At 46.0% G+C, this 26885-nt stretch overlaps 1 protein-coding gene across 1 annotated transcript; it reads right to left on the bottom strand.

Annotated features, from left to right (window-relative positions):
• Positions 1–11139: 11139 nt before the first annotated feature.
• Positions 11140–25949, bottom strand: GET1 (guided entry of tail-anchored proteins factor 1). The gene is made up of 5 exons (XM_059921580.1): positions 25773–25949; positions 16410–16575; positions 15153–15220; positions 13789–13903; positions 11140–12085 (listed from the first exon to the last, which is right to left on the bottom strand). Exons 1-5 carry the CDS (start codon positions 25872–25874, stop codon positions 12012–12014), a joined length of 525 nt encoding a protein of 174 aa, XP_059777563.1. The 5' UTR covers positions 25875–25949; the 3' UTR covers positions 11140–12011.
• Between the last annotated feature and the right edge of the window lie 936 nt (positions 25950–26885).

Below are 26885 nucleotides of genomic sequence, written 5' to 3'. Positions count from 1 at the left end.
CAAATGAAAGTTGGTGTAAAAAAAAAAAGACCTGAAGGCAAAAATTATTGCTAGAGATAACACAGGTTACTATAACACAACAAAGAGTTCAATCCACCAGGAAGCTGTATGAGTTCTAAACATGCATACATTTAATAATAACTTAAAAGCATAAAGCAAAATTGACATAACTACAAGTCTGCATCATAATGGCAGACTTTTATATACCTTTCTCAGTAATGGACAGCTCAGGAAATAAAAGAACAGCAGTAAAGATAAAGATTTGAATAAGACAACTGGTAAGTCTGACCTAATGGACATATACAGAAGCCATACCCCAAAGCTTTAAAACTTGCATTTTCCACCACCTACAGAGTATTTACAAAAATTCTATCCCAATATATTTGAAAGTTGAAAAGAAATGGATAAATCCCTACCCTATATGACTCAAGAAGAAAAATAAAACTGAATAACCCCAGAATCACTATTAAGACATTGAAATCAGTAGTTTAAAATCTTCCAATAAATATAAGAGAAAACCCAAGCAAGTTTTTACGAGCAAGTTCATCATATATTCAAAGAATAAATAATTCAGATCTTAAGCAATCTAGTCCCGAATATAGAAAAAGGAGGAACACTCTCCAACCCATTCTTATGAGGCTTGCAGAACCTTGATACCAAACCAGATGAGGAAAAAGGCAGTAAGTCCACACTCACCATTTCTACTCAGCATCATACCAAACACCCCAGCCAGAGCAATTAGGCAAAAAAGAAACAAAAGGCATTAATTGGAAAGGAAGAAGTAAAACTACCTATATTCACAGATTACATGATTTTTACATGGAAAATCCTAAGGAATCCACTAAAAAACTGTTGAATTGCTAAATGAGTTCTGAAGGTTACATAAAACAAGATCAATGTACAAAAATCAATTTCTGTACGCTTGTAACCATCTGAAATGAAATTTTTTTTTTTGAAATGAAATTTTAAAACAATCCCATTTGTAATAGCTTCAAAAGAAGAGACGTGGGACTTCCCTGGTGGCGCAGTGGTTAAGAATCCACCTGCCAATGCAGGGGACACAGGTTCGATCCCTGGTCCGGGAAGATCCCACATGCCGTGGAGCAACTAAGCCCATGGGCCACAACTACCGAGCCTGTGCTCCAGAGCCCACAAGCCACAACTACTGAGCCCGGTGCTGCAACTACTGAAGCCCGTGCTCCACAACGAGAAGCCACCGCAATAAGAATCCCACGCACTGCAACCAAGAGTAGCCCCTGCTCGCCACAGCAACAAAGACCCAACACAGTAATGAAAACCCAACGCAGCCAAAAATAAATAAATTTATTAAAAAAATTTTAAAATAGTGACACGTTTAAAAATTAAAAAAAAAAAAAAGATTGAACTCAGCAGCAAGAGTCAGTATTCTGAGTGTTGAAAGAGGGATGCATACACTTTACATTCCAAACATGCAGGCAGAAAAGCTGACCTACACAAACAATAGTGAACCCAGAGAGAAAATGAACCGTCTGCCCTGCGATCCACATGGTGTGCAAACCAACTACACACAGAGCTTTGAATCTTGTGACACCACCAAAAGGCTCTGTCATGAAGGACTTGTAAGAAAACAGCACCCTAGAAAATTTCCCTGTTAACTGGTAACACCCCAACTATGAAAATGTACTCCCTGTAAAAGGTATACGTGGCCCTAGTGGAAAACCATTATGTGATTTTTTTTTTCAAGTTAAATATCCCTGGGTACTGACTTAACACGCTGGGAGGGGTATAAAACAGTCTAAGGAACAGTCTCTGGCCCTAAAGGCACTTGCAGCATCGACAGAAAACCCTTTATCACAAAAGTATCTAAAACATTAGAAATAAAAACACACAACAGTAGATACCACAAGTCAATACAAAATTAGTTGACAGAACAGTCATATTGATATTATTTAACATGTCCTGACGAGGAAGGGAAGAAAAAAGAAATCACTATTATCTAAAGCAGTCAGAGAAGGCTTAAAGGTCCAATAAAATATAAATAGATTGGACAGGAGGGGCCAGTGTACACACCACACGCATGTACACGTGCACACACACACACACACACACACACACTGCCCCCCCAGAGAGCTATGTATGTGTAAGAAAAACCACGGGAGGCCACAAAGTCTGGCCAGGTCAGGGAAGAGGAAACTAGTTGAGTTAGCATTCCACCCACTTGCACTGGTAAGAGAACTGTATTAACCCCATACAAAAATGACTGTGGGTTTGAACATAAAGATTTCCCTGCTTGATTCACCATAAATATAAAGCAAATAAAATTGGCATGATGAGAGATTTAGATGTATATTTTTAATATAAATTTCTTTATTTTATTTTATTTTTGGCTGCATTGGGTCTTCGTTGCTGCGCGCGGGCTTTCTCTAATTGCGGCGAGCGGGGTCTACTCTTTGTTGCGGCGCGCGGGCTTCTCATTGTGGTGGCTTCTCTTGTTGCGGAGCACAGGCTCTAGGCGCATGGGCTTTCGTTGTGGCTAGCGGGCTCTAGAGCGCAGGCTCAGTAGGTGTGGCGCACGGGCTTAGCTGCTCCGCGGCATGTGGGATCTTCCCGGAGCAGGGCTCGAACCCGTGTCCCCTGCATTGGCAGGCGGATTCTTAACCACAGCACCACCAGGGAAGCCCACTTTAGATGTATTTTAAATCAAACAGATGTCTATTCTCACATGAAACTATAAACTATACCCAGTAATTTTAAATAGAAACACAAAACCTACAGCTATCCATAAAATTTTAGAAGAGCGAAAAGCACAAATGTTAACAACAGTCGTCCCACTTCTGTGGAATCACAAGAGACTTCGCTTCCTTGCTCCTTTTCTGTACTTTCCAGGTAGGATTTAAAAAAAAAAAAAAAAAAGCGAACAGTTTTTGTGGAGTTTTTTTTTAGGTATTACTTTTTAAAAGCTATTTTAAAAGCACAGGGGGGAGGAGAGAAGATGGCGGAAGAGTAAGACGCGGAGATCACCTTCCTTCCCACAGATACAGTAGAAATACATCTACACGTGGAACTGCTCCTACAGAACACCCACTGAACGCTGGCAGAAAACATCCGACCTCCAAAAAGGCAAGAAACTCCCCCCGTACTTGGGTAGGGCAAAAGAAAAAAGAAATAACAGAGACAAAAGAATAGGGACAGGACCTGCACCAGTGGGAGGGAGCCGTGAAGGAGGAAAGATTTCCACGCACTAGGAAGCCCCTTCGCAGGCGGAGACTGCGGGTGGCGGAGGGGGGAAGCTTCGGGGCCGCGGAGGAGAGCGCAGCCACAGGCGTGCGGAGGGCAAAGCGGAGAGATTCCCGCACGGAGGCTCGGCGCCGAACAGCACTCACCAGCCCGAGAGGCTTGTCTGCTCAGCCGCCGGGGCGGGCGGGGCTGGGAGCTGAGGCTCGGGCTTGGTCGGATCGCAGGGAGTGGACTGGGGTTGGCGGCGTGAACACAGCCTGAAGGGGCTAGTGCACCACAGCTGGCCGGGAGGGAGTCTGGGAAAAAGACTGGAGCTGCCGAAGAGGCAAGAGACTTTTTCTTGCCTCTTTGTTTCGCAGCGCGCAAGGAGAGGGGATTCAGAGCGCCGCCTAAACGAGCTCCAGAGACGGGCGCGAGCCGCAGCTATCAGCGCGGATCCCAGAGACGGGCGCGAGATGCTAAGGCTGCTGCTGCCGCCACCAAGAAGCCTGTGTGTGAGCACAGGTCACTCTCCACACCGCCCCTCCCGGGAGCCTGTGCAGCCCGCCACTGCCAGGGTCCCGTGATCTGGGGACAACTTCCCCGGGAGAACACACGGCGCGCCTCAGGCTGCTGCAATGTCACGCCGGCCTCTGCCACCGCAGGCTCGCCCCGCCTCCTCTGTACCCCTCCCTCCCCGCGGCCTGAGTGAGCCAGAGCCCCCGAAGCAGCTGCTCCTTTAACCCCGTCCTGTCTGGGCGGGAACAGACGCCCTCAGGCGACCTACACGCAGAGGCGGGTCCAAATCCAAAGCTGATCCCCAGGAGCTGTTCGAACAGAGAAGAGAAGGGGAAATCTCTCCCAGCAGCCTCAGAAGCAGCGGATTAAAACTCCACAAACAACTTGATGTGCCTGCATCTGTTGAATACCTGAATAGACAACGAATCATCCCAAATTCAGGAGGTGGACTTTGGGAGCAGGATATATTAATTTTTCCCCTTTTCCTTTTTTTTTGTGAGTGTATATGTATATGCTTCTGGGTGAGATTTTGTCTGTATAGCTTTGCTTTATAATAGCTTTATTTTACTTCACTATATTATAGCCTCTTTCTTTCTTTCTTTCTATTTTTTCTCCCTTTTACTCTGAGCCGTGTGGACGAAAGGCTCTTGGTGCTCCAGCCAGGCATCAGGGCCGTGCCTCTGAGGTGGGAGAGCCAACTTCAGGACACTGGTCCACAAGAGACCTCCCAGCTCCACGTAATACCAAACGGCAAAAATCTCTCAGAGATCTCCATCTCAACATCAAGACCCAGCTTCACTCAACGACCAGCAAGCTACAGGGCTGGACACCCTATGCCAAACAACTAGCAAGACAGGAACACAGCCCCATCCATTAGCAGAGAGGCTGCCTAAAATCATAATAAGGCCACAGACACCCCAAAATACACCACCAGACGTGGACGTGCCCACCAGAAAGACAAGATCCAGCCTCATCCACCAGAACTCAGGCACTAGTTCCCTCCACCAGGAAGCCTACACAACCCACTGAACCAACCTTACCCACTGGGGACAGATACCAAAAACAACGGGAACTACGAACCTGCAGCCTGTGAAAAGGAGACCCCAAACACAGTAAGATAAGCAAAATGAGATGACAGAAAGACACACAGCAGATGAAGGAGCAGGGTCAAAACACACCAGACTTAACAAATGAAGAGGAAATAGGTAGTCTACCTGAAAAAGAATTCAGAATAATGATAGTAAGGATGATCCAAAATCTTGGAAATAGAATAGACAAAATGCAAGAAACATTTAACAAGGACGTAGAAGAACTAAAGAGGAACCAAGCAATGATGAAAAACACAATAAATGAAATTAAAAATACTCTAGATGGGATCAATAACAGAATAACTGAGGCAGAAGAAAGGATAAGTGACCTGGAAGATAAAATGGTGGAAATAACTACTGCAGAGCAGGATAAAGAAAAAAGAATGAAAAGAACTGAGGACAGTCTCAGAGACCTCTGGGACAACATTCAACGCACCAACATTCGAATTATAGGGGTCCCACAAGAAGAAGAGAAAAAGAAAGGGACTGAGAAAATATTTGAAGAGATTATAGTTGAAAACTTCCCTAATATGGGAAAGGAAATAGTTAATCAAGTCCTGGAAGCACAGAGAGTCCCATACAGGATAAACCCAAGGAGAAACACGCCAAGACACATATTAATCAAACTGTCAAAAATTAAATATAAGGAAAACATATTAAAGGCAGCAAGGGAAAAACAACAAATAACACACAAGGGAATCCCCATAAGGTTAACATCTGATCTTTCAGCAGAAACTCTGCAAGCCAGAAGGGAGTGGCAGGATATACTTAAAGTGATGAAGGAGAAAAACCTACAACCAAGATTACTCTACCCAGCAAGGATCTCATTCAGATGTGATGGAGAAATTAAAACCTTTACAGACAAGCAAAAGCTGAGAGAGTTCAGCACCACCAAACCAGCTTTACAACAAATGCTAAAGGAACTTCTCTAGGCAAGAAACACAAGAGAAGGAAAACACCTACAATAACAAACCCAAAACATTTAAGAAAATGGGAATAGGAACATACATATCGATAATTACCTTGAATGTAAATGGACTAAATGCTCCCACCAAAAGACACAGGCTGGCTGAACGGATACAAAAACAAGACCCATATATATGCTGTCTACAAGAGACCCACTTCAGACCTAGAGACACATACAGACTGAAAGTGAGGGGATGGAAAAAGATATTCCATGCAAATGGAAATCAAAAGAAAGCTGGAGTAGCAATTCTCATATCAGACAAAATAGACTTTAAAATAAAGACTATTACAAGAGACAAAGAAGGACACTATATAATGATCAAGGGATCGATCCAAGAGGAAGGTATAACAATTGTAAACATTTATGCACCCAACATAGGAGCACCTCAATACATAAGGCAAATACTAACAGCCATAAAAGGGGAAATCGACAGCAACACAATCATAGTAGGGGACTTTAACACCCCACTTTCACCAATGGACAGATCATCCAAAATGAAAATAAATAAGGAAACACAAGCTTTAAATGATACATTAAACAAGATGGACTTAATTGATATTTATAGGACATTCCACCCAAAAACAACAGAATACACATTTTTCTCAAGTGCTCATGGAACATTCTCCAGGATAGATCATATCTTGGGTCACAAATCAAGCCTTGGTAAATTTAAGAAAATTGAAATCGTATCAAGTATCTTTTCCGACCACAACGCTATGAGACTAGATACCAATTACAGGAAAAGATCTGTAAAAAATACAAACACATGGAGGCTACACAATACACTACTTAATAACGAAGTGATCACTGAAGAAATCAAAGGGGAAATCAAAAAATACCTAGAAACAAGTGACAATGGAGATACGACGACCCAAAACCTATGGGACGCAGCAAAAGCAGTGCTAAGAGGGAAGTTTATAGCAATACAAGCCTACCTCAAGAAACAGGAAACATCTCGAATAAACAACCTAACCTTGCACCTAAAGCAATTAGAGAAAGAAGAACAAAAAAACCCCAAAGCCAGCAGAAGGAAAGAAATTATAAAGATCAGGGCAGAAATAAATGAAAAAGAAATGAAGGAAACAATAGCAAAAATCAATAAAACTAAAAGCTGGTTCTTTGAGAAGATAAACAAAATTGATAAACCATTAGCCAGACTCATCAAGAGAAAAAGGGAGAAGACTCAAATCAATAAAATTAGAAATGAAAAAGGAGAAGTAACCACTGACACTGCAGAAATACAAAAGATCATGAGAGATTACTACAAGCAACTCTATGCCAATAAAATGGACAACCTGGAAGAAATGGACAGATTCTTAGAAACGCACAAACTGCCGAGACTGAACCAGGAAGAAATAGAAAATATGAACAGACCAATCACAAGCACTGAAATTGAAACTGTGATTAAAAACCTTCCAACAAACAAAAGCCCAGGACCAGATGGCTTCACAGGTGAATTCTGTCAAACATTTAGAGAAGAGCTAACGCCTATCCTTCTTAAACTCTTCCAAAATATTGCAGAGGGAGGAACACTCCCAAACTCATTCTACGAGGCCACCATCACCCTGATACCAAAACCAGACAAAGATGTCACAAAGAAAGAAAACTACAGGCCAATATCACTGATGAACATAGATGCAAAAATCCTCAACAAAATACTAGCAAACAGAATCCAACAGCACATTAAAAGGATCATACACCATGATCAAGTGGGGTTTATCCCAGGAATGCAAGGATTCTTCAATATATGCAAATCAATCAATGTGATACACCATATTAACAAATTGAAGGAGAAAAACCATATGATCATCTCAATAGATGCAGAGAAAGCTTTCGACAAAATTCAACACCCATTTATGATAAAAGCCCTGCAGAAAGTAGGCATAGAGGGAACGTTCCTCAACATAATAAAGGCCATATATGACAAACCCACAGCCAACATTGTCCTCAATGGTGAAAAACTGAAACCATTTCCACTAAGATCAGGAACAAGATAAGGTTGCCCACTCTCACCACTATTATTGAACATAGTTTTGGAAGTGTTACCCACAGCAATCAGAGAAGACAAAGAAATAAAAGGAATCCAAATCAGAAAAGAAGAAGTAAAGTTGTCACTGTTTGCAGATGACATGATACTATACATAGAGAATCCTAAAGATGCTATCAGAAAACTCCTAGAGCTAATAAATGAATTTGGTAAAGTAGCAGGATACAAAATTAATGCACAGAAATCTCTTGCATTTCTATACACTAATGACGAAAAATCTGAAAGTGAAATTAAGAAAACACTCCCGTTTACCATTGCAACAAAAAGAATAAAATATCTAGGAATAAACCTACCTAAGGAGACAAAAGACCTGTATGCAGAAAATTATAAGACACTGATGAAAGAAATTAAAGATGATACAAATAGATGGAGAGGTATACCATGTTCCTGGATTGGAAGAATCAACATTGTGAAAATGACTCTACTACCCAAAGCAATCTACAGATTCAATGCAATCCTTATCAAACTACCACTGGCATTTTTCACAGAACTAGAACAAAAAATTTCACAATTTGTATGGAAACACAAAAGACCCCGAATAGCCAAAGCAATCTTGAGAACGAAAAATGGAGCTGGGGGAATCAGGCTCCCTGACTTCAGACTATATTACAAAGCTACAGTAATCAAGACAGTTTGGTACTGGCACAAAAACAGAAATATAGATCAATGGAACAGGATAGAAAGCCCAGAGATAAACCCACACACATATGGTCACCTTATGTTTGATAAAGGAGGCAAGCATATACAGTGGAGAAAAGACAGCCTCTTCAATAAATAGTGCTGGGAAAACTGGACAGGTACATGTAAAAGTATGAAATTAGAACACTCCCTGACACCATGCACAAAAATAAACTCAAAATGGATTAAAGACCTAAGTGTAAGGCCAGACACTATCAAACTCTTAGAGGAAAACATAGGCAGAACACTCTATGACGTACATCACAGCAAGATTCTTTTTGACCCAGCTCCCAGAGAAATGGAAATAAGAACACAAATAAACAAATGGGACCTAATGAAACTTACAAGCTTTTGCACAGCAAAGGAAACCATAAACAAGACCAAAAGACAACCCTCAGAATGGGAGAAAATATTTGCAAATGAAGCAACTGACAAAGGATTAATCTCCAAGATTTACAAGCAGCTCATGCAGCTCAATAACAAAAAAACGAACAACCCAATCCAAAAATGGGCAGAAGACCTAAATAGACATTTCTCCAAAGAAGATATACAGATGGCCAACAAACACATGAAAGAATGCTCAGCATCATTAATCATTAGAGAAATGCAAATCAAAACTACAATGAGGTATCATCTCACACCAGTCAGAATGGCTATCATCAAAAAATCTAGAAACAATAAATGCTGGAGAGGGTGTGGAGGAAAGGGAACTCTCTTGCACTGTTGGTGGGAATGTAAATTGATACAGCCACTATGGAGAACAGTATGGAGGTTCCTTAAAAAACTACAAATAGACCTACCATATGACCCAGCAATCCCACTACTGGGCATATACCCTGAGAAAACCATAGTTCAAAAAGAGTCATGTACCAAAATGTTCATTGCAGCTCTATTTACAATAGCCAGGACATGGAAGCAACCTAAATGTCCATCGACAGATGAATGGATAAAGAAGATGTGGCACATATATACAATGGAATATTACTCAGCCATAAAAAGAAATGAAATGGAGGTATTTGTAATGAGGTGGATGGAGTTAGAGTCTGTCATACAGAGTGAAGTAAGTCAGAAAGAGAAAAACAAATACAGTATGCTAACACATATATACGGAATCTAAGGAAAAAAAAAAAAAAGGCCATGAAGAACCTAGTGGCAAGACGGGAATAAAGACACAGACCTACTAGAGAATGGACTTGAGGATATGGGGAGGGGGTGGGGTGAGATGTGACAGGGTAACAGAGTGTCATGGACATATATACACTACCAAATGTAAAATAGATAGCTAGTGGGAAGCAGCCGCATAACACAGGGAGATCAGCTCTGTGCTTTGTGACCACCTAGAGGGGTGGGATGGGGAGGGTGGGAGGGAGGGAGATGCAAGAGGGAAGAGATATGGGAACATATTGTATATGTATAACTGATTCACTTTGTTATAAAGCAGAAGCTAACACACCATTGTAAAGCAATTATACTTCAATAAAGATGTTTAAAACAAAAAAAAAGTAAATAAACAGCAAAAATAAATAAATAAAAGCACATACATCGATATTCATAAATGTATGGAATATCATGGGGAGAATCGTAAAGAAACTAGTAATAGTGGAAAACTCTGGAAAACTAGGTGACACGACAGTAGAAGGTCAGAAGATGTACTTTCATTACATCCCTTTCTGTATCTTTTGAATTCAGTGCCACGTTTACTACCTATTTAAAAACAAACACCAGGGAATTCCCACCGCAGGGGGCACAGGTTTGATCCCTGGTCGGGGACCTAAGATCCCCCGCAAGCTGCAGCACAGCCAAAAATAAATAAATAAATAAATAAATAATAAAAACTTAAAAAACAAAAACAAACACCATTTTTCAAAAACCACAAGAATGTGAAATGTGACGGACATTTAAATTTCCCTTATTTAATCCTCACAAACTATTAACGTATGTGGAAAGAGTGAACAGCTGTGAATTATAAATCTTTTCCTCTAGCCTCAGTGAAATCTGTCAAAAGTCTTGCAGTATTAATTGCAAGAATATATCCTTAGGAGATAAATAAGGGTCTTGTCAGGGAGACTTTCACCAATCAGTGATCCCAGGACGGTCCAGAGTGCGCGTACCTGGCCACCCGACTGTTGACTGTGTGACCTGCCATTCACGCCACAGCTCACGAATCACGGAGGGCCTGTGGCCTCTAAGGGGCCCGAGACCCCGAAGCTTCCTTCTGCTGCCGTCATGTCCTCAGCAGGTCGGTTGCTCATCCTCTGTGGCTAAAACGTACCTGTGAGGTGACTGGACGCTGGACACTGGTGTTTGCTGTAAATACAGCTGTATTCCCAGTTCTGCATCCTCTCTCAGAGCTGCAACAGCCTGGGGCCGGGTGAGTCTGGGTGATGAGGGGAACCCAAAACCCACTCTGGTGACCATCAACTAAAGCAGCACAATGCTCCGTCTCTACATAGCTCGATTACCAGAAATAATAACGAACGTACTATCATACCGTCAGGGAACACAAGGATACAAAAATGATCTTTTAAAAACTCGTGCTAGAAGTTCGCTTTACAGGGCTGTGGCCCACTTAGTGAACGTTTCAGGCCCTCTGCCACCGATCGGTCATAGCAAGTAAGTGGCCGTAAGGAAGGAAGTCACACAAGCACTTGCAAAATTGTAATTAGAAAAGTGTTTTTAAAAATACTGAGCAGAATTATACTTGACGGGGCAAACATGTAGCCGTTGAAATTAATTTAATCAGGCTTCCCAGTTTGTTTTTTAAGTTTGTTCCATTCTACAGAGCATAAATATTAAATGCTTTAAAAATACCCTTCATTTGAAATACATTAAATATAAAACACACAGTTCAAACACAAAACAATGCATTATGGGCTCATGAATACATTTATAAAACACAGTAATGAAAAGTTAACAGCTTCAAATAAGTGGATAATACTATCCAAAGGCTTGCCCAACAAATGACATTTTAAATAGAGGAAGGAAAAAGCACAAGCAATGTCAATTAGTGTTATTCTCCCGGGAGTACTGCATGAGATTAAAAAACAAATTTTCAAATTCTAGTAGTGGTATTAAAATTAAGTTACTTTCTAATCTGGATTAAAAATAGCACAAAGTCTTTAAAGTACTTAAGTTATTAGAAAAGTTTGACTTTCCAGTTGGCAATGTGACCTTTAAAATACGCCGAGAGTGCAAATCACAAGTAACAACATGTAGCCCATAATGTCACACACTTCTTATCACAAATCTGGTGCCATGCTGGCTGGTACACACGAGACTGACTTCCATGGCTCACAACAAATGGACAGAACGGTGATTCTTCTAAGAATCTCAACATGAAGTCCAAGAACAAACACGTTCAACAACAACAACTAACCTGTGGCTTGTGTTTCCTTTTTTAAAAAAACAAACAAACAAAAATAAACAAAACAAAAAATAAAACAGTATAAATCAGATTTGTAATCTCCTAAGTGAAAATTCGTTTTTGAAAGTGCTGTAGCCAAATTCATCTTCTTTTTCAGCTGAAAGGGTGAAGCACAATGGCCACAACTTTGTTACAGACTAAAATCCAACAGGTAATTCCAACACCACCTAAAAATAAAGAAATTCAACATGAGAGCATGCCAGAAGTTCCTCCCACATTTCCTGCCTCTGCTACCTTTGACGTCTAGGAAATAGAGCACTTCAGTCCTTTTTGAGTAGTGTTGGGCTAACACCAGGTTTGTGTTTCCTGGGTTCAAATTGATCAGACTTTTTTTTTTTGGCTGCGTTGGGTCTTCGTTGCTACACACAGGCTTTCTCTAGTTGCGGCGAGCGGGGGCTACTCTTTTGTTGCGGCGCGCGGGCTTCTCACTGCGGTGGTTTCTCTTGTTGTGGAGCACGGGCTCTAGGCGCGCAGGCTTCAGTAGTTGTGGCACGTGGGCTCAGTAGTTGTGGCTCGCGGGCTCAGTAGTTGTGGCGCACGGGCTTAGTTGCTCCGCGGCACGTGGGATCTTCCCAGACCAGGGCTCGAACCCGTGTCCCCTGCATTGGCAGGCGGATTCTTAACCACTGTGCCACCAGGGAAGCCCCCAGACTTTCTACTGATTCACAGAGCTGCCTTCTTTACTAAGGAGGAATTATTTAAAACAACAAACAATGATTTGAATTTGTCTTTCCTGCCAGAGACATGTGCATCATTATTTATGATATTAAAAGACTGTAAGACCACCCTGTCAGATGATCTGTTTTTCCCTTCCCACCAAAGCATCATAAGCACGGAGGAATGTTTACCCACACCTTTCTTGCCCCACTGATGCTGAGAGACAGAGAGAGTGGCCTCTGGCTCCTCGGCTCAGCAACGCTGAGAGCCACCAGCCATACAATGCTGGCCGGGTCCGGGAAGAGGGAGGGGGAGGGGGAGGAAGGGGCCTGGCTAAGTTGGAGATCTTTGACACGGTCATCCCTTTGACTTAGCAATTCACCTCCAGCACGATCACAAATCGCAACCAAAGACTGGCTGACCAGGATGTGTACTGCAGCATCATCTCTACAGCAAAAACTGGGGACTTAATAGATACCCTTTAGCAGGGAAACTAGTAAATTATGACGCACCCAAATGAAGAACAGCTGTTCCAAGTTCCTTACTGAGGAGACTTATCAAGCTGCCCTCTCAGCACAGCCAGCAGCACGTCGTCTCCTAACCTGAAGAAATGCATTGATGCGGGAAAAGACTTATGTGATAAGAGGGGTGAAAAATGGCATGTGCCAGGTAACCTTAACCGTGCAAAAATAAATAGAAAAAAAGACTGGAAGAAATATACCGCAACGTTAAGGGGGGTTATCCATAGCTACTGAGTCTTTTTAAAAGTTATTTTTTTATATTTCTAATCATTCTACGATGACATGTACTAATTTTAACACCCAAAAGAAATTCTTTCAGAAGTGAAAGAATGGCCGATAGCAGGAAATGCTGCAGAGGGGCTAAGCATAGTGTGAACTGAAAAGGAGTCACAGAATTTGGGAACCAGAGGTGGTGTTTCAATAAACGGGGTATCAGACCCCAGGTATTGGGCTTGGATTACGGAGGCAGGCTTGGGTTGAGCCGTAGCCCTGCTACTTCACATTTCGGTGACACTGGACACGTCAGTTCTCTAGACGTCAGTTCCTTCGCTGCAAGCCCTGTGTGTGGCGGAGACACGGAGCTGCTCACTGTGGGCGGCAGCCTGAGCTCAGCTGCCTGAACCACCCCCCACCACACGCCCCTAGGTCGGCCTGGCCGCGCTCCTCCACCGCGTCTGCCAGCGCCCGCGTACCTGCTACTCCGGTGGGAAACGCTACCAGGCGGTCGAGTGGAGTTATCCACCTACTCGGCACCACGGCCACAGGGACAGCGTAGTACGTCCAGATGAGCGTGACCATCAGGGCAGCCTGCAAAGACACGGCTGGTGAGTGGAGACAGCCTGCCAGCCACACAAACGATCACCACGGAAGATGAGGAAACCCGGAAACAAGCCAAGGAAACTCTCCACATCAGTGACCTCCAACCCTACCCATCCAGTCCTCACAGCCAGCAGATACACGCACACCATCAAATTAGCTGATAGAGTGACCAAGGTCTCCCACAGCGCGAGTGTTCCTTCCTCATCGAGCACCTCCTCTAAGCAGCCAGCTTACGCTAACTACACCTCATCAGTGACAAAAGTGATCTCACACCTCTCAGGTCCTTGCAAAACTAGCTACCGCTCCCACCCGCACACCCAAGTGCAGAGGTGAGCCCTCTGTGAGGTTAAGTGGCGGGACGAGACGCGCTGCCTGCCCTCTCCTCCTTTCCCAGCAGTGCTCGGTCAGCTGTCTTCCATCCCCTTCGTGGCCTTGAACGTGCCACTCGAGGAAGCGGACCTCAAAGAGCGCGGCTTGCTCGACTCCTCTCCCCGTGAGACCTCGCTCGTACCAAAGTGACAACGCCTCAGGATCAACGTCCTCAAACACACCCAAACCACCTGGGCTTTGGGGGGCTGGGCGCAAATCTTTTCCCCCAGGAAAGATCACACGTAGGACTGAAACTCGGAGACCATTTAAAGCAGCCACTAAGTGTGCGAGCGGCACATCCACACCCTCGGGCGAAGGAAGCAGCAGCAGGAGCAGGGATTGTTCAGCAGCAAAGGGAACAAGTAAACATCCCCCAGGCAAGGAAGCTGGGAATCAAAGGTCCTGGACTGAGGTGAGAATGACGTGTTCCCGCCTGGAGAGCAGACATCTACACATCACCTACACGTCTGCACACCCGGTGACAAGCAACGGCCACAGTCACCGACCGCCTTAGAAAATACGATGTCTAAATAAGCTCTCTCACTCCATACCCGCCCAGGCTCCCAACGCTGCACTGAAACAAAGGCAAAATGAAAGAACTCCAGAGAAGCGCGTCTGCTAAAAAATCCCAACATTTAACAACTCTAGAAGACAAAGGCTAAAAGAGACTAAGAGAAACAAAGGCTTCATTTTAGTCTACTTTAGAAATTCACAGAGTGTTCAGAATTACATGCTAGCAGGACCACACAGCACAGCAGCTGAAAGCGGAAAAGCCTGAATTCCCAGGCCCGGATTCTGGGCCACATGGTTCTGGAGGACAGTCCGTTACCAACTTCAGTGACCCCAGGTGACAGAATAGGACACTTACTTGCAGTATGTAGAAAGCAACGCTTATAACCCATTTTATCTTGGCCAACTGAGCTGTCCGTGCTTTCACTGAAAGGAAAAACAGGATGAAATGGTATCAGTCCTAAAAAAAATGAAGAAGGTATTCAAGCACACAGAAATGTTATTTCTCCTCATAAACTATTTTCTAACTATGTACGTAACATCTGCTCAATATACTTAGACAAGGGAGTTCCCTGATGGGCCAGTGCTTGGGACTCTGCGCTCTCACTGCCGAGGACCTGGGTTTGATCCCTGGTCGGGGAACTAGGATCCCACAAGCTGCGCAGCACAGCCAAAAAGCAAACAAACAAAATATACACACACACACACACACACACACACACACACACTTAGAAAATATAAAATAGGATTTCTTAAAAGTCACCCACTGTGCCATTATTTAAAATAGAATCACACACAGGTTATGAGATTTGAAGCTTTCATTTTAAAAACTCTTAAAGCTATTCATCTAAATCAGAGATTCTTTTACGAGGCGCTTACCAACAGGACTACCTTTTTCTTCCTGGATTTCCCAGGCCACACAGCACACTAATCCGTAAGTGGGAGTCTAGTTTGTCTCAGGCCTGGGCAGGCCCCTCTGCAGGTTTCACTAGCCACACACTCTCTCAGCACACAAGCTGACCTCCTATCCATCAAAGGAGACTGTTAGGAACGGTGGCAAACATAAAGCTGAGTAAGACCTGATCCCCAGCCTGAAGTCTACACTTGGATAAGGACACTGCTGGGCATTTTTTAGAGCATTCACAAAAGCTCCTGGAAATCCACCATGAGATTTTTCTAGGCTTCTCTCAGAAAAGTGTTGAATTTGAAAATGTCAACCTACAGAGAATGAAGAAAATCAAAGATGTTAGAGGTTTCTGTGTGGTTGTGTGGGGTTTTTTGTTTTTTGTTTTTTTTTTTTGGCCATGACTCTCGGCTTGTGGGATCTTAGTTCCCGGACCAGGGATCGAACCTGGGCCCACAGCAGTGAAAGTGCCAAGTCCTAACAACTAAACCGCAAGGGAAGTCCCCAGGCTTCTGTGTTTAGAAAGCAAAGGTTCACCAGCAAAAAAGGAGGAAGTAACAATTATTACTGGGTCTCTTCTAGACAACTTAAAACTCTCTGTCAACATCAGAACCTCAAAGATCAAAGCACATATGCCGTGCCTCTTTCTATAAAGATTTCTCTATTAATCAGCTCGTAGGAAGCTTCCCACACTACAAATGAGAACAGTACCGTGAGTTTTGAGCTTATCAGTCATCTTGTTGATCTTTCTCTCCAGCCTGGCGTATCTGGCAAACTCGTCCATCATGTTGACGGTGGAGAGCTCCTGCTTCATACCCTGGATCTCCGCTCGCATCTGTGACTCCTGCTCCACGTCCTTCTGCAGCACCCTGGACATCTGGTGGAGGTGACAGCCGGGATCAGCCTTCGCCCCCCATCCGCTTGCTGCCTCCTGCAACTGGGCACGCTACCCTTTACCCCCATGGCCAGGCTCTGCTGCCGGGTCCCCGTCCTGCTGCCCCCGACCACAGAAACGAAAACTACCCCCCCGCCATGAGTCTTTATTCAATTACGTTTTTCCTTCTGCAGATATGCCCACGGACTGCTACAGCACAAATGTATGTATCCTTCACTTTTACAGCAAAATTGTGATTACAGGGTGAAAACTGATTCCATCCCCAGAGCTTCATTCAGGTGACAAGGACCGTGCACGCCCCTCATTCCTGTAGAATTCTGTGCTAAATTAGGTGGGCAGAGCAAGGGGGGGTGCCGGGGGTCAGGGATGAAGCGGTGGCGGGTGAAGAGGGCATTCCCGCAGAGGCGCTGCCTGGCATGAGAGTCGGGGTTCCACAGCAGGAGGGGCACATGTGACAAGAGGAGGTGGTAGTGGAGGCCGAGGGTGAGTTACAAAGGACTGAGCAAGTCACGGAGACCTACTAAGGGTACTGTGAGCCAGTTTTCTCACTGTGAGCAAAGGGAGTGAGAAACATGCATCGGGAGAGAACCAGAATGAATCCCGTGGGACTGGATGAGAACTGGAGGTGCAGGTGGGAACTCGTGGTTTTCCATAGATACACAGACAGATGAAATAACAGACGTAAATGTTTGTGAAGAGCAGCCTCTGACAGCCAGGGCCCACATGGGACACGACCGGCCCAGGCGCCCTCCCCGGGGCCCTCCTGGCCGCCCGGATAGTGGAGGGGACCCAAGTGTGAGGGCACCTGCCCGCGCCGTCCCCAGACGCCCCCCACAGACACACACACCGGCCAGGACACTGCCAGCGGCCCGGGCTACACATGCAGTGGCTTCCAGGTAGCGCCCAACAACCCCCCGGGACAGGTGAAGGTCCCAGGAGAGCGAGGGGAGAGCAAGGGGACCACCCTCGCACCAGAGCAGGAAGGCCCACGGGCGACCTCGTAGGGGACTGAGAATTCCTCAGGGACTGACCCGGAGTGATGAGTGTACCTCCCCAAATCAACGCCCACGGTACCTGGTGAGATGCAAAGAGAACACAGCATCCTTTATGTGACATCCTCGCCAAACACTGGACAAGGATGTCCACAGAAGGCCATTGTGCAAAATCACTGCCCTGCGATATTTGGAAATGTCATCCTCGCAATTCAAGGAAAGACCAAGACTCCTTCTAGACTGAAGAGACATGACAAGTATGTGCTATGCATGGTGCTGACTGGGGTCCTTCTGCTATAAAGGACGTCACTGGGACGAGGAAACCCTGAACGGGACAGGAGGATTGTACCTGACAGCTGTACTGCGGGCAAGGCCACTCTTTATACACTAAAGCACTGGGGAAAGAGGGCACTCGGGTTGACAACTTACTTTCAAATGGTTCAGGAAACAAAACCAGTTCTTTCTAATGAATGTATAACTTTTCTGCACGTTTGTGTTTGTTTCACATTTTTAAAAATATATTAATAAAGATACATTAATAACCTATATTAATATACTTCTCTGTACTGGTACACAGCAGGTACACAATAAATCAGTCTGTTCCTCTAGCCCCCGGTTCCCCCCCGCCTGGTGCACAGTAGGGTGACGCTTCAGTTCGAGCTGGCCAGCCGCGCCCCTCTTCCGGGTCTCCCAGGGACGCCCGCACAGCCTCACGGGACACCAGCTGAGGCCCCCTTCCAGCGCCCGAGCAATGAGGCCCTTCGGTCTCCAGAGGGCGCCTGTGCGGCAGCACAGTGTGCTTACCACTGCGCAGCCTCCTGGAGTAGGGGGGTCTTCAAACTCAACTGTCTTGTCCCCACTACCCAACACTCTAACTAAAGGACATACACGCTAGCCAGATCCACCCTAGAGCAGAAAACAGGAATGCACCAAATTATCTTTAAAAATCACAGAATCATCTTAAAGAGCAAGGAGTTCATAGATGCTGCTTAAACTTTGTAAATCAAGAAACAGGTGCAGGGACTTCCCTGGCGATCCAGTGGTTAAGACTCCGCGCTTCCACTGACGGAGGTGTGGGTTCGATCCCTGGTCCGGGAACTAAGATTCCCGAATGCCATGTGAAACGGTGCGGCACAGCCAAAAAATCAATTAAAGGTGTATTTTTTTTTAATTTGATTTTAAAAAAACAGGTGCAGGGTGGGGAAAGGACTTTCAGAGGTGATGGAGATATTCTTTACCTTGTTTGTTTCGGTGGTTACCCTGATTAAGTGTGCCAAAACTCATCAAACTGCCCATGTACAAGAAGTGAATTTCACTGAATGCAAATTACACATCAATAAACCTGACTTTTAAAAGTAAGATTTAAAAAGAAATAGAGGGGGGACTTCCCTGGTGGCGCAATGGTTAAGAATCTGCCTGCCAATGCAGGCAACACAGATTCTAGCCCTGGTCCGGGAAGATCCCACATGCCGTGGAGCAACTAAGCCCGTGCACCACAACTACTGAGCCTGTGCCCTAGAGCCCGCGAGCCACAACTACTGAGCCCGTGAACCACAACTACCGAAGCCCATGCGCCTAGAGCCCGTGCTCCACAAAAAGAGAAGCCACCGCAGTGAGAAGCCCTCGCACAGCAACAAATACCCAACACAGCCAAAAATAAATTTAAAAAAAAAAAAAAAAGAAATAGAGGGGCAAACACGTTACGTACATAGCATTATACAGAATACAGGCTGTGCTTCACAGATTTTTTTAATCGAAGGCTTGTAGCAACCTTGCATCAACCAAGTTTACTGGCACCATTTTTCCAACAGTATTTGCTCATTTCATGTCTCTGTGTTACATTCTGGTAGTTCTCATAATATTTCAAACTTTTTTATTATTGTTATATTTATTATGGTGATCTTTGATTAGTGATTTTTTTTTTTTTTTTAGGCCACACCACGTGGCTTGCAGAATATTAGTTCCTGGACCAGGGATCGAATCCTGGCCCTCAGCAGTGAAACGGCAGAGTCCTAACCACTGGATCAGCAGGGAATTCCCTAATTAGTGATCTTTGATGTTACTACTACAACTCACTAAAGGCTCAGATGATGGTTAGCATTTTTTAGCAATAAACAATTTTTTAATTAAGGCATGTACACTTTTTTTACACAATGCTATGCTACTGCACACTTAATAGACTCTAGTGTAAACATAACTTTTTTATGCACTGGGAAACCAGAAATTGCATGTGACTCACTTTACTTCGATATTCACTTTATTGCAGTAGCCTGGAACCAAACCCGCGATATTTCCGAGGTACGCTGTACATAAAACAATTAAAAACTGCAAAGGCCAAAAATGGTTACTCAGGAGTGGAAAGTGAGTGAGGGCAGGAGAATAAACTTGAGGGGAACTGAAGAGATTTGTGGTTAAAATTAGGAAATGCAGCGCTTGAAGAAAAAATGAATATATCACATCTACAAGTACAAAAAAAGAAAATTTGGAAGTGTTTAAGTTTGCAAATAGGTACCGTTAATCCAAGACCTCCTTACAAATAACTGTTAAAATATACTAGAATTATGAATTGAAATGTAAGATTTAAGGAGATCTGAATTTTTTAAATGTTCTTAATTTTTTAAAATATTTATTTGGCTGCACCGGGTCTTAGTTGCAGTATGTGGAATCCAGTTCCCCAACCACGGATCGAACCTGGGTCCCCTACACTGGGAGCACGGAGCCCTAGCCACTGGACCACCAGGGAAGTCCCAATATTAATTTTTAAAACATAAATATCTGGGGCTTCCCTAGTGGCGCAGTGGTTAAGAATCCGCCTGCCAATGCAGGGAACACGGGTTCGAGCCCTGGTCTGGGAAGATCCCACATGCCATGGAGCAACTAAGCCCGTGCACCACAACTACTGAGCCTGCGCTCTAGAGCCCATGAGCCACAACTCCTGAGCCCGCGTGACACAACTACTGAAGCCCGCGCGCCTAGAGCCCGTGCTCCGCAACAAGAGGAGCCACTGCAATGAGAAGCCCGTACACTGCAAGGAAGAGTAGCCCCCGCTCGCCGTAACTAGAGAAAGCCCGCGCGCAGCAACGAAGACCCAATGCAGCCAAAATTAAATAAATAAAATAAATTAATTAAAAAATAATAAATATCTGAAGTCTTTTTTTTTTTTAACTTCTATCAGGTTTTTAATTTGTTTTTTTTGGCTGCGTTGGGTCTTCGTTGCTGCATGCGCACTTTCTCTAGTTGCGGCGCGCGGGCTTCTCATTGCAGTGGCTTCTCCTGTTGCGGAGCACGGGCTCTAGGCGCATGGGCTTCAGTAGTCTCTTAACCACTGTGCCACCAGGGAAGTCCCCTGAAGTTTTTATGTACTCAAAGGCGTATTAAATCTCTCACTTGACAGAAACTGATAAGTTGTGTGGGGTATGGTTTTTCAAAGACCTGGAGATGGATCCACAAATAATTCTAAAGAAGAAAAGAAAATAAGTTTTTAAAGATCAGTGAGGGATTTCCCCAGCGGTCCAGTGGTTAGGGCTTGGCACTTTTACTGCCTGCTGCCCAGGATCAAATCCTGGTCAGGGAACTGATATCCCGCAAGCGCAGGAGGAGGCCATCAATCAATAAACAAACAAACAAACAAAATTTGCTTATCACGAAAAAAAATCTGGTGGGAGAATCTGGAGAGAAAACAAAGGCAGAACCAATCCTTTGTTTCTCTTGTCCCCCAGACGCTGGCCCTCTGCCTGTGTGACATCCCAGTGTCCTCCTCAGTCACCCTCTGATCCTGTCCAAGTTGGACACTCCCTCTGCCAACACAATGCCAAGACTTGCGGTGGCACTGGGGTTGTTCAAATCCTCACTCCCCCGCTCACTGGCTGGCAACTCTCTGGACCAGACCCATCTGAAAATCGTGCCCGACATTTACAGCTCAAAGGCTCCTGCCTCCCGGAACACAGCAGGCACCCCTGGGAATGGCGGCTCAGGCGTGTCCCTAATACCGCAGGGAGACCCCTCACCCCGGGAAGGGCCCAAGGCCCAGAACAACCCCACATGCCCCTCAGCCAGAACCGGCCAAGTCAGGCCCACTCCTCGGGGCCCTGGTCTCCGGCACGTGGGAGTCCGCATCCGCCAGGCCGCACCTGCTCATGCGCACTCAACCCCCGTCGCCGCCTCTGTCCCCTCCTCAACCAGCACTTGGGGCCCATCCTCATGCCTGGTCCACAGCAAGAACTCACTAGGCGACCGTGCTCCCTGGAAACGGGGAGGGTCTCAGCAAGGCCCGCAGCGACAGGCCCTGCAGTGTCCACCCCTCACCTCAGTGGCCCGGGCCCCTAGAGGGAAAAGGGAAGCAGCCACTTTTTAGAGCAGAAAGTTAAGTGTGATTTTGAAGTTGTCAAACACAAAAGTGGCGGTCAGTCCCACACACCAAATCCCAAAGGACAGCCTGCGCTGCACCCCTGCTCAAGGTCTGCAAAGCAGGAGGTCTGTGAGGACGGGGCCCCTGGAGCCTGAGCACCGCACGCGGCTCTCCGGGACCCGCAGACCGCCCTCCAGCGCGTAGGTCCTGGGGCGCCTGCGCAGGGCACGTGCCTCGCCCGGACCCTCACCCCTCCCTCCGCCACGCCAGTCCTAGGGCGCCTGCGCAGTACACGCATCTCGCCAGGACCCGCAAGCCGCCCTCCAGCGCATCGGCCCTGGCACGCCTGCGCACGGCACGTGGCTAACTAGGAGCTCCTCCCGCCCCCAGCCACGCCAATCCTGGGGCCCGGGGCGCCTGCACAGCGCGCCTCCGCGCAGCCGGCACGGAGCGCAGCGCTCCGCAGGGTGGTCTTTGTCCCCTCTGCCTCCGCCTTTGGCTGTGTTGGATCGCAAATGCGTCCTGTGACCAGCTAGAAAGGAAACATGAAAGAACTCGCAGGAAAATTCTAACCAAGTCAACGCCAAGGAATTGGCGTCCTCATCCAGGCCCCCAGCCCCCACCCCAGTATTTGGCTGAGGTCCCATCCCAGGACCTTGCAGCACTCTGCTGGGAGAGGACTTCTTGCACTTGCGAGACTTCCTCAAGGGCCTCTCCTGACTAATGGGAAGGTGCGCCCCTTCCCTGCTCTGGCTGAAGGGAAGAAGCTTCGGAAACCCTGGAAGGAAGGCTACAGTCTGAGGGGCAGGGGCATAGCCGGTTCCCAAACTGATCCTCCGTGGAGTCTCTCCCACGTGCATCCTCAAATCAGTGCCTGCGATGGGGCGGCCTCTAATGGTCGAGACGGAGCAGCGTTTTACCCTACACAGGACCAGTGCGTTCCTTACAGCTCTTCACTGACCCTCAACACAAACCAGATCTCTTTATTACTTCTCCCTGTTTTGAACACCAGCAACTGTACTCTGCTAGGATAATGTTATCCTTCTGAACCTGGCTAACAATTCTGACAGTGTTACAACCAAGGGAAAACGGGTCTAAGAAGGCTAACTGGTTGGAGGTTAGAGAGGTTACACAGCCTGTAGGATGCAGCAAAGGAAGTGACACAGGTCCAAGGACAAACCCAGGGCTCATTCACCTGAACGACAAACAGCCACCCTGATAAGGCACAAACCTCGTGCATGTGTAGACTGCAGCAATAACTTCTTATGAGAGTGTGCTAGCTGCAGGGCACAGGTTTGGTGAAAGCTTGGTGAAGGAGCCAGAGATGATGACAGTTCTTATTTACAGCCGCTGCCATATCCCAAACTCTCTCCTCCTTCCCCCTCAGCTTATGAGAAACTAGGAACAATTCACAGAGGAATACAAAACCAACACAGCCTCTTTCAGCAATTGAGGTTAGTTTTGTGTGTGGTTCCAATATAAGGTGAAATGAGATGGGGTACATAGGAAGAATCGAAGTGATACTGCAAGTAAGATGGGCAGGCAACCCACAGAATGGGAGAAGATGTTTGCAAATCATATATCTGATAAGGAGTTAATATCCAGACTCTATAAAGAACTCCTAACTTAACCACAAAAATGCAGCCACTCACTCTCGATGTGGGCTTCCAGAGAGCGCCCTTCCCCTAGGGACAGCTCCTGAAGCCCCATTAGAAAAGGGGCCACAGACCTGAATAGACGTTTTTCAAAGATATACAGATGGCCAATAAGCAAATGAAATGATGTTCAACATCACTAATCATTAGGAAAATGCAAATCAAAACCACAAAGAGAAACCACTTTGCATCCATTAGGATGGCTATTATCCAAAAAGGAAAAATAATAACTAAAAATACCAATGTTGGAGAATGTGGAGAAACTGGAACACTTGTGCATTGCTGGTGAGAATTTACATGACGCAGCCGCTGTGGAAAACAGTGTAGCATTTTCTCAAAAAAATTAAAAACAGAATTACCATATGATCCAGCAATTCCACTTCTGGGTATTTACCCAAAAGAACTGAAAGCAGAGATTTGAATAAACACTTGTACACCAATGTTCTAGCAGCATTATTCACAATGGTCAAAAGGCAGAAACAATCCAAATGTCCATCAAAAGATGAATGAACAAACAAAATGTGGTATATACATACAGTGGAATATCATTCAGCCTTAAAAAGGACAGAAATCCTAACACAGGCTACAACAGGGATGAACCCTAAGGACATTATGCTGAGTGAAATAAGCCAGACATAAAAGGACAAATATTATATGATTTCACTTATATGAGGTGCCTAGAATAGTCAGATTCATAGAGATGGAAAGTAAAATGGCGGTTGCCAGGGACTGGGGAAGGGGCATGCGGATAACGCCCCATGTTTACTGCGGACAGAGTCTCAGTTTAGGAAGCTGCAGTTCTGGAGACGAAGGGTGATGAACGGCTGCACAACAATGTGAATGTACTCAATGCCACTGAACTATATACCTAAAGATGGTTAAAACGGTAAATTTTATGTTATGTATATTTTACCACAATTTTTAAAAAATAAGAAAAAAGAAAAGTGGGCTGGGGCCTACTCTTCAAGGGTCCTTTATGCAATGCTGAGTACTTCGGACACCATCTTAAAGACAAGGAAGCATCAGGAAAGATTCTGAACGGGGGATGGGATTAAGAGAGAACTGCCTCAGGACAACTTGGGTGATAAGGTCCTAGAATAGAGTTTTACACAAAACAGGCACCCAACGCACACCAGTAGAGTAGAACAAAAAGAAGTAGAAACCCTGTCTAGTCTTAAATACCCCACCACCACCACCAAGTTATACCAGGAGAGAAAAGCAGAACTGGGTTCCCAGGATACTGCTCCAGTGTGTGCACCCCATCTTTGAGTCTCGGCCTAAGTCAGACAGCCCCTCACTCCCACTGTCGGCCTACAGAGGGCGCCCTTCCGCGGCGCCTCACCTTCTCCACAGGCACCTCCCATCAAATATGCCACCAAACCCCCTATTCAGGCTCCAACAGGCAGAGGGGCAGACCTCGGAGAATCACAAACCAAGGATCAAACCTCCACCCCAGCAATCACTAGCTGGATGTCTTAGGACAACTACTAGACTCTGAATCAAACACACGTCCTCTGGGAGGTACAGGAAGATGGCATGACAGTCACAGCAGCCGTGGCGACTGGACACGAGGAAATTACTCACGATGGACACAACGCCCCGCAGGGAGTGCTCCCAAGTGCCCGACGCTCCTCTGGGTACAGGGAACATCACAGAGCACTGGGATTCTAAGTCTACACTGTCTCCAACCCCTCCCGCCCCAAGAATGGGGGCCCCTGCATCCTGAGACCCGTACCCAGGGACCCTGCACAGCTGCACTGCACGCGAGAAGGCGAGACTTCTCAGAGCCCCGGACGCCGTGCTGCAGGCACTGGCCCTCCCCACGCCCCCACCCCAGCAGCCTGAGGCTGCTCGACGCCCCCAGGAACCAGAGAATAACGGAAATGAGTGCGGCTGGCAGAAGGGCACTGAGAACTCCAGACCGCTGCCACGCGAAAACGTGGCCAAGCGTTATCAGGCATTTTTTTTTTCTCCCCAAAAATCCAGAAAACCGGATATGGGGGTAAAGCGTTGCGACTTGACGCTAGCAACTCACTCAAAAACATCTTAAAACACAGAACGGCCCAACCAAGACGCCTCTGCAGGCCGAATCCGGCCGTCGGGCGGCCAGTTTGAGACCCCTGTGTCTACGGCACGCTGGGGCGGCGACCCCACCGGCCCCTGGAAGGCCAGATAGCCACTTACGAAGGAGGAGAAGGACGGGAGGAGGATCCTGAGTACATTGCATCCAAACACGAAGCTGAGCACCAGCAGCCAAGCCCAGCGGTCGGCCTCGGCCGCGCTCATCTCGGAGGCTCACGGCGGCGCCAGCTCGGCTAAAGCAGCTCCACCTGGGACCAAGCCGACGGCCGCGCGTGCGCAGTGAGCCCAGCGCGCCGCAGAGGCGCGCCGCCGCGCCTGCGCACTGCGCCGCACTCGGGGAGGCGGGGCCGTCTTTTGCTCCGGACTTTGGTTCACGCCAGCCTCGCCCTTGGCCTTCCCGGCTTCCATAGAGTTCTCTCACCCGCCCCACCACGCCGCGGAACCTGTTTTCCAAATTCGGCCTCCACCGTGTCTCTGGTTTTGTTGTATCTGCAAACCACTTGTGTGATTATGTAATTAATACTTTCTTTAAACTGACTCACCTTTATTCCTAAATAAATGTATTTTTAAATAAACCTTTCCGTAAATAGAAAGCTACGGTAATGATAGTAGCAAGTAACCGTAAAAAGAAAAACGTTTTGTAAGTAGTTTTTAGTAAGTAGTGTTTACATTTCAAAGCTAAACATTGTAATAAATGTAAGTAATTTACAAGACTGCATACCTGAGGTCCTGGTTACATTCAGCCTGTAATAAAGTAGCCTACATTTATGGGAAGATGAGGTTTTACAGCAGAAGAATCCCAACGCACAGTTATGTGTAGTAGGTAAAGCAAAAGATGATTAGCTGCCTCTTCTGCCCTGGTTGGAGTCTGAGAACTAACTCCCAATCAGAATGAATCGAGGAGCTATGGTTCTACAAATTTCTGATTAAAGAAAACATGTGAAGCGAAACTATTCGATAGCGGTAGAGGGAATTATTTCCATGGAGAGGATTCTTGGCCGGTAGGTGATGCTGAACTGACCAAAACAAAAGACAGGCTTGAAGCCTGCTTCCCCTCCATAGCCTTCCCCTCCAGCTGGACCACCCAAGGCAGCCTGGCTACTAGCTACCCACTAAAGGTTTGGAAGGATTGGAAGTAGAAACCACCTCGTGAAAAGTGATGGCAGATCCTCCGGCCTCCATCTCCCGGCCCCCAGTCTCTGCTTTTCAGGCGGA

This window comes from Balaenoptera ricei, chromosome 4 (genome assembly GCF_028023285.1).
Source record: "Balaenoptera ricei isolate mBalRic1 chromosome 4, mBalRic1.hap2, whole genome shotgun sequence".
In the NCBI taxonomy this organism is placed as follows: Eukaryota; Metazoa; Chordata; class Mammalia; order Artiodactyla; family Balaenopteridae; genus Balaenoptera; species Balaenoptera ricei.
The sequence above is the reverse complement of the archived record's forward strand: the minus strand, read 5'-3'. Positions and strand labels throughout refer to the sequence as shown.

Coding starts and splice junctions, on each gene's coding strand:
- GET1 (XM_059921580.1), bottom strand. CDS start 25,874: ATGAGCGCGGCCGAGGCCGACCGCTGGGCTTGGCTGCTGGTGCTCAGC. Junction 13,904..15,152: donor TTGCTTTCTACATACTGCAA/GTAAGTGTCCTA, acceptor GTGTCTTTGCAG/GCTGCCCTGATGGTCACGCT. Junction 12,086..13,788: donor GTTTCCCACCGGAGTAGCAG/GTACGCGGGCGC, acceptor CTTTATTTTTAG/GTGGTGTTGGAATTACCTGT.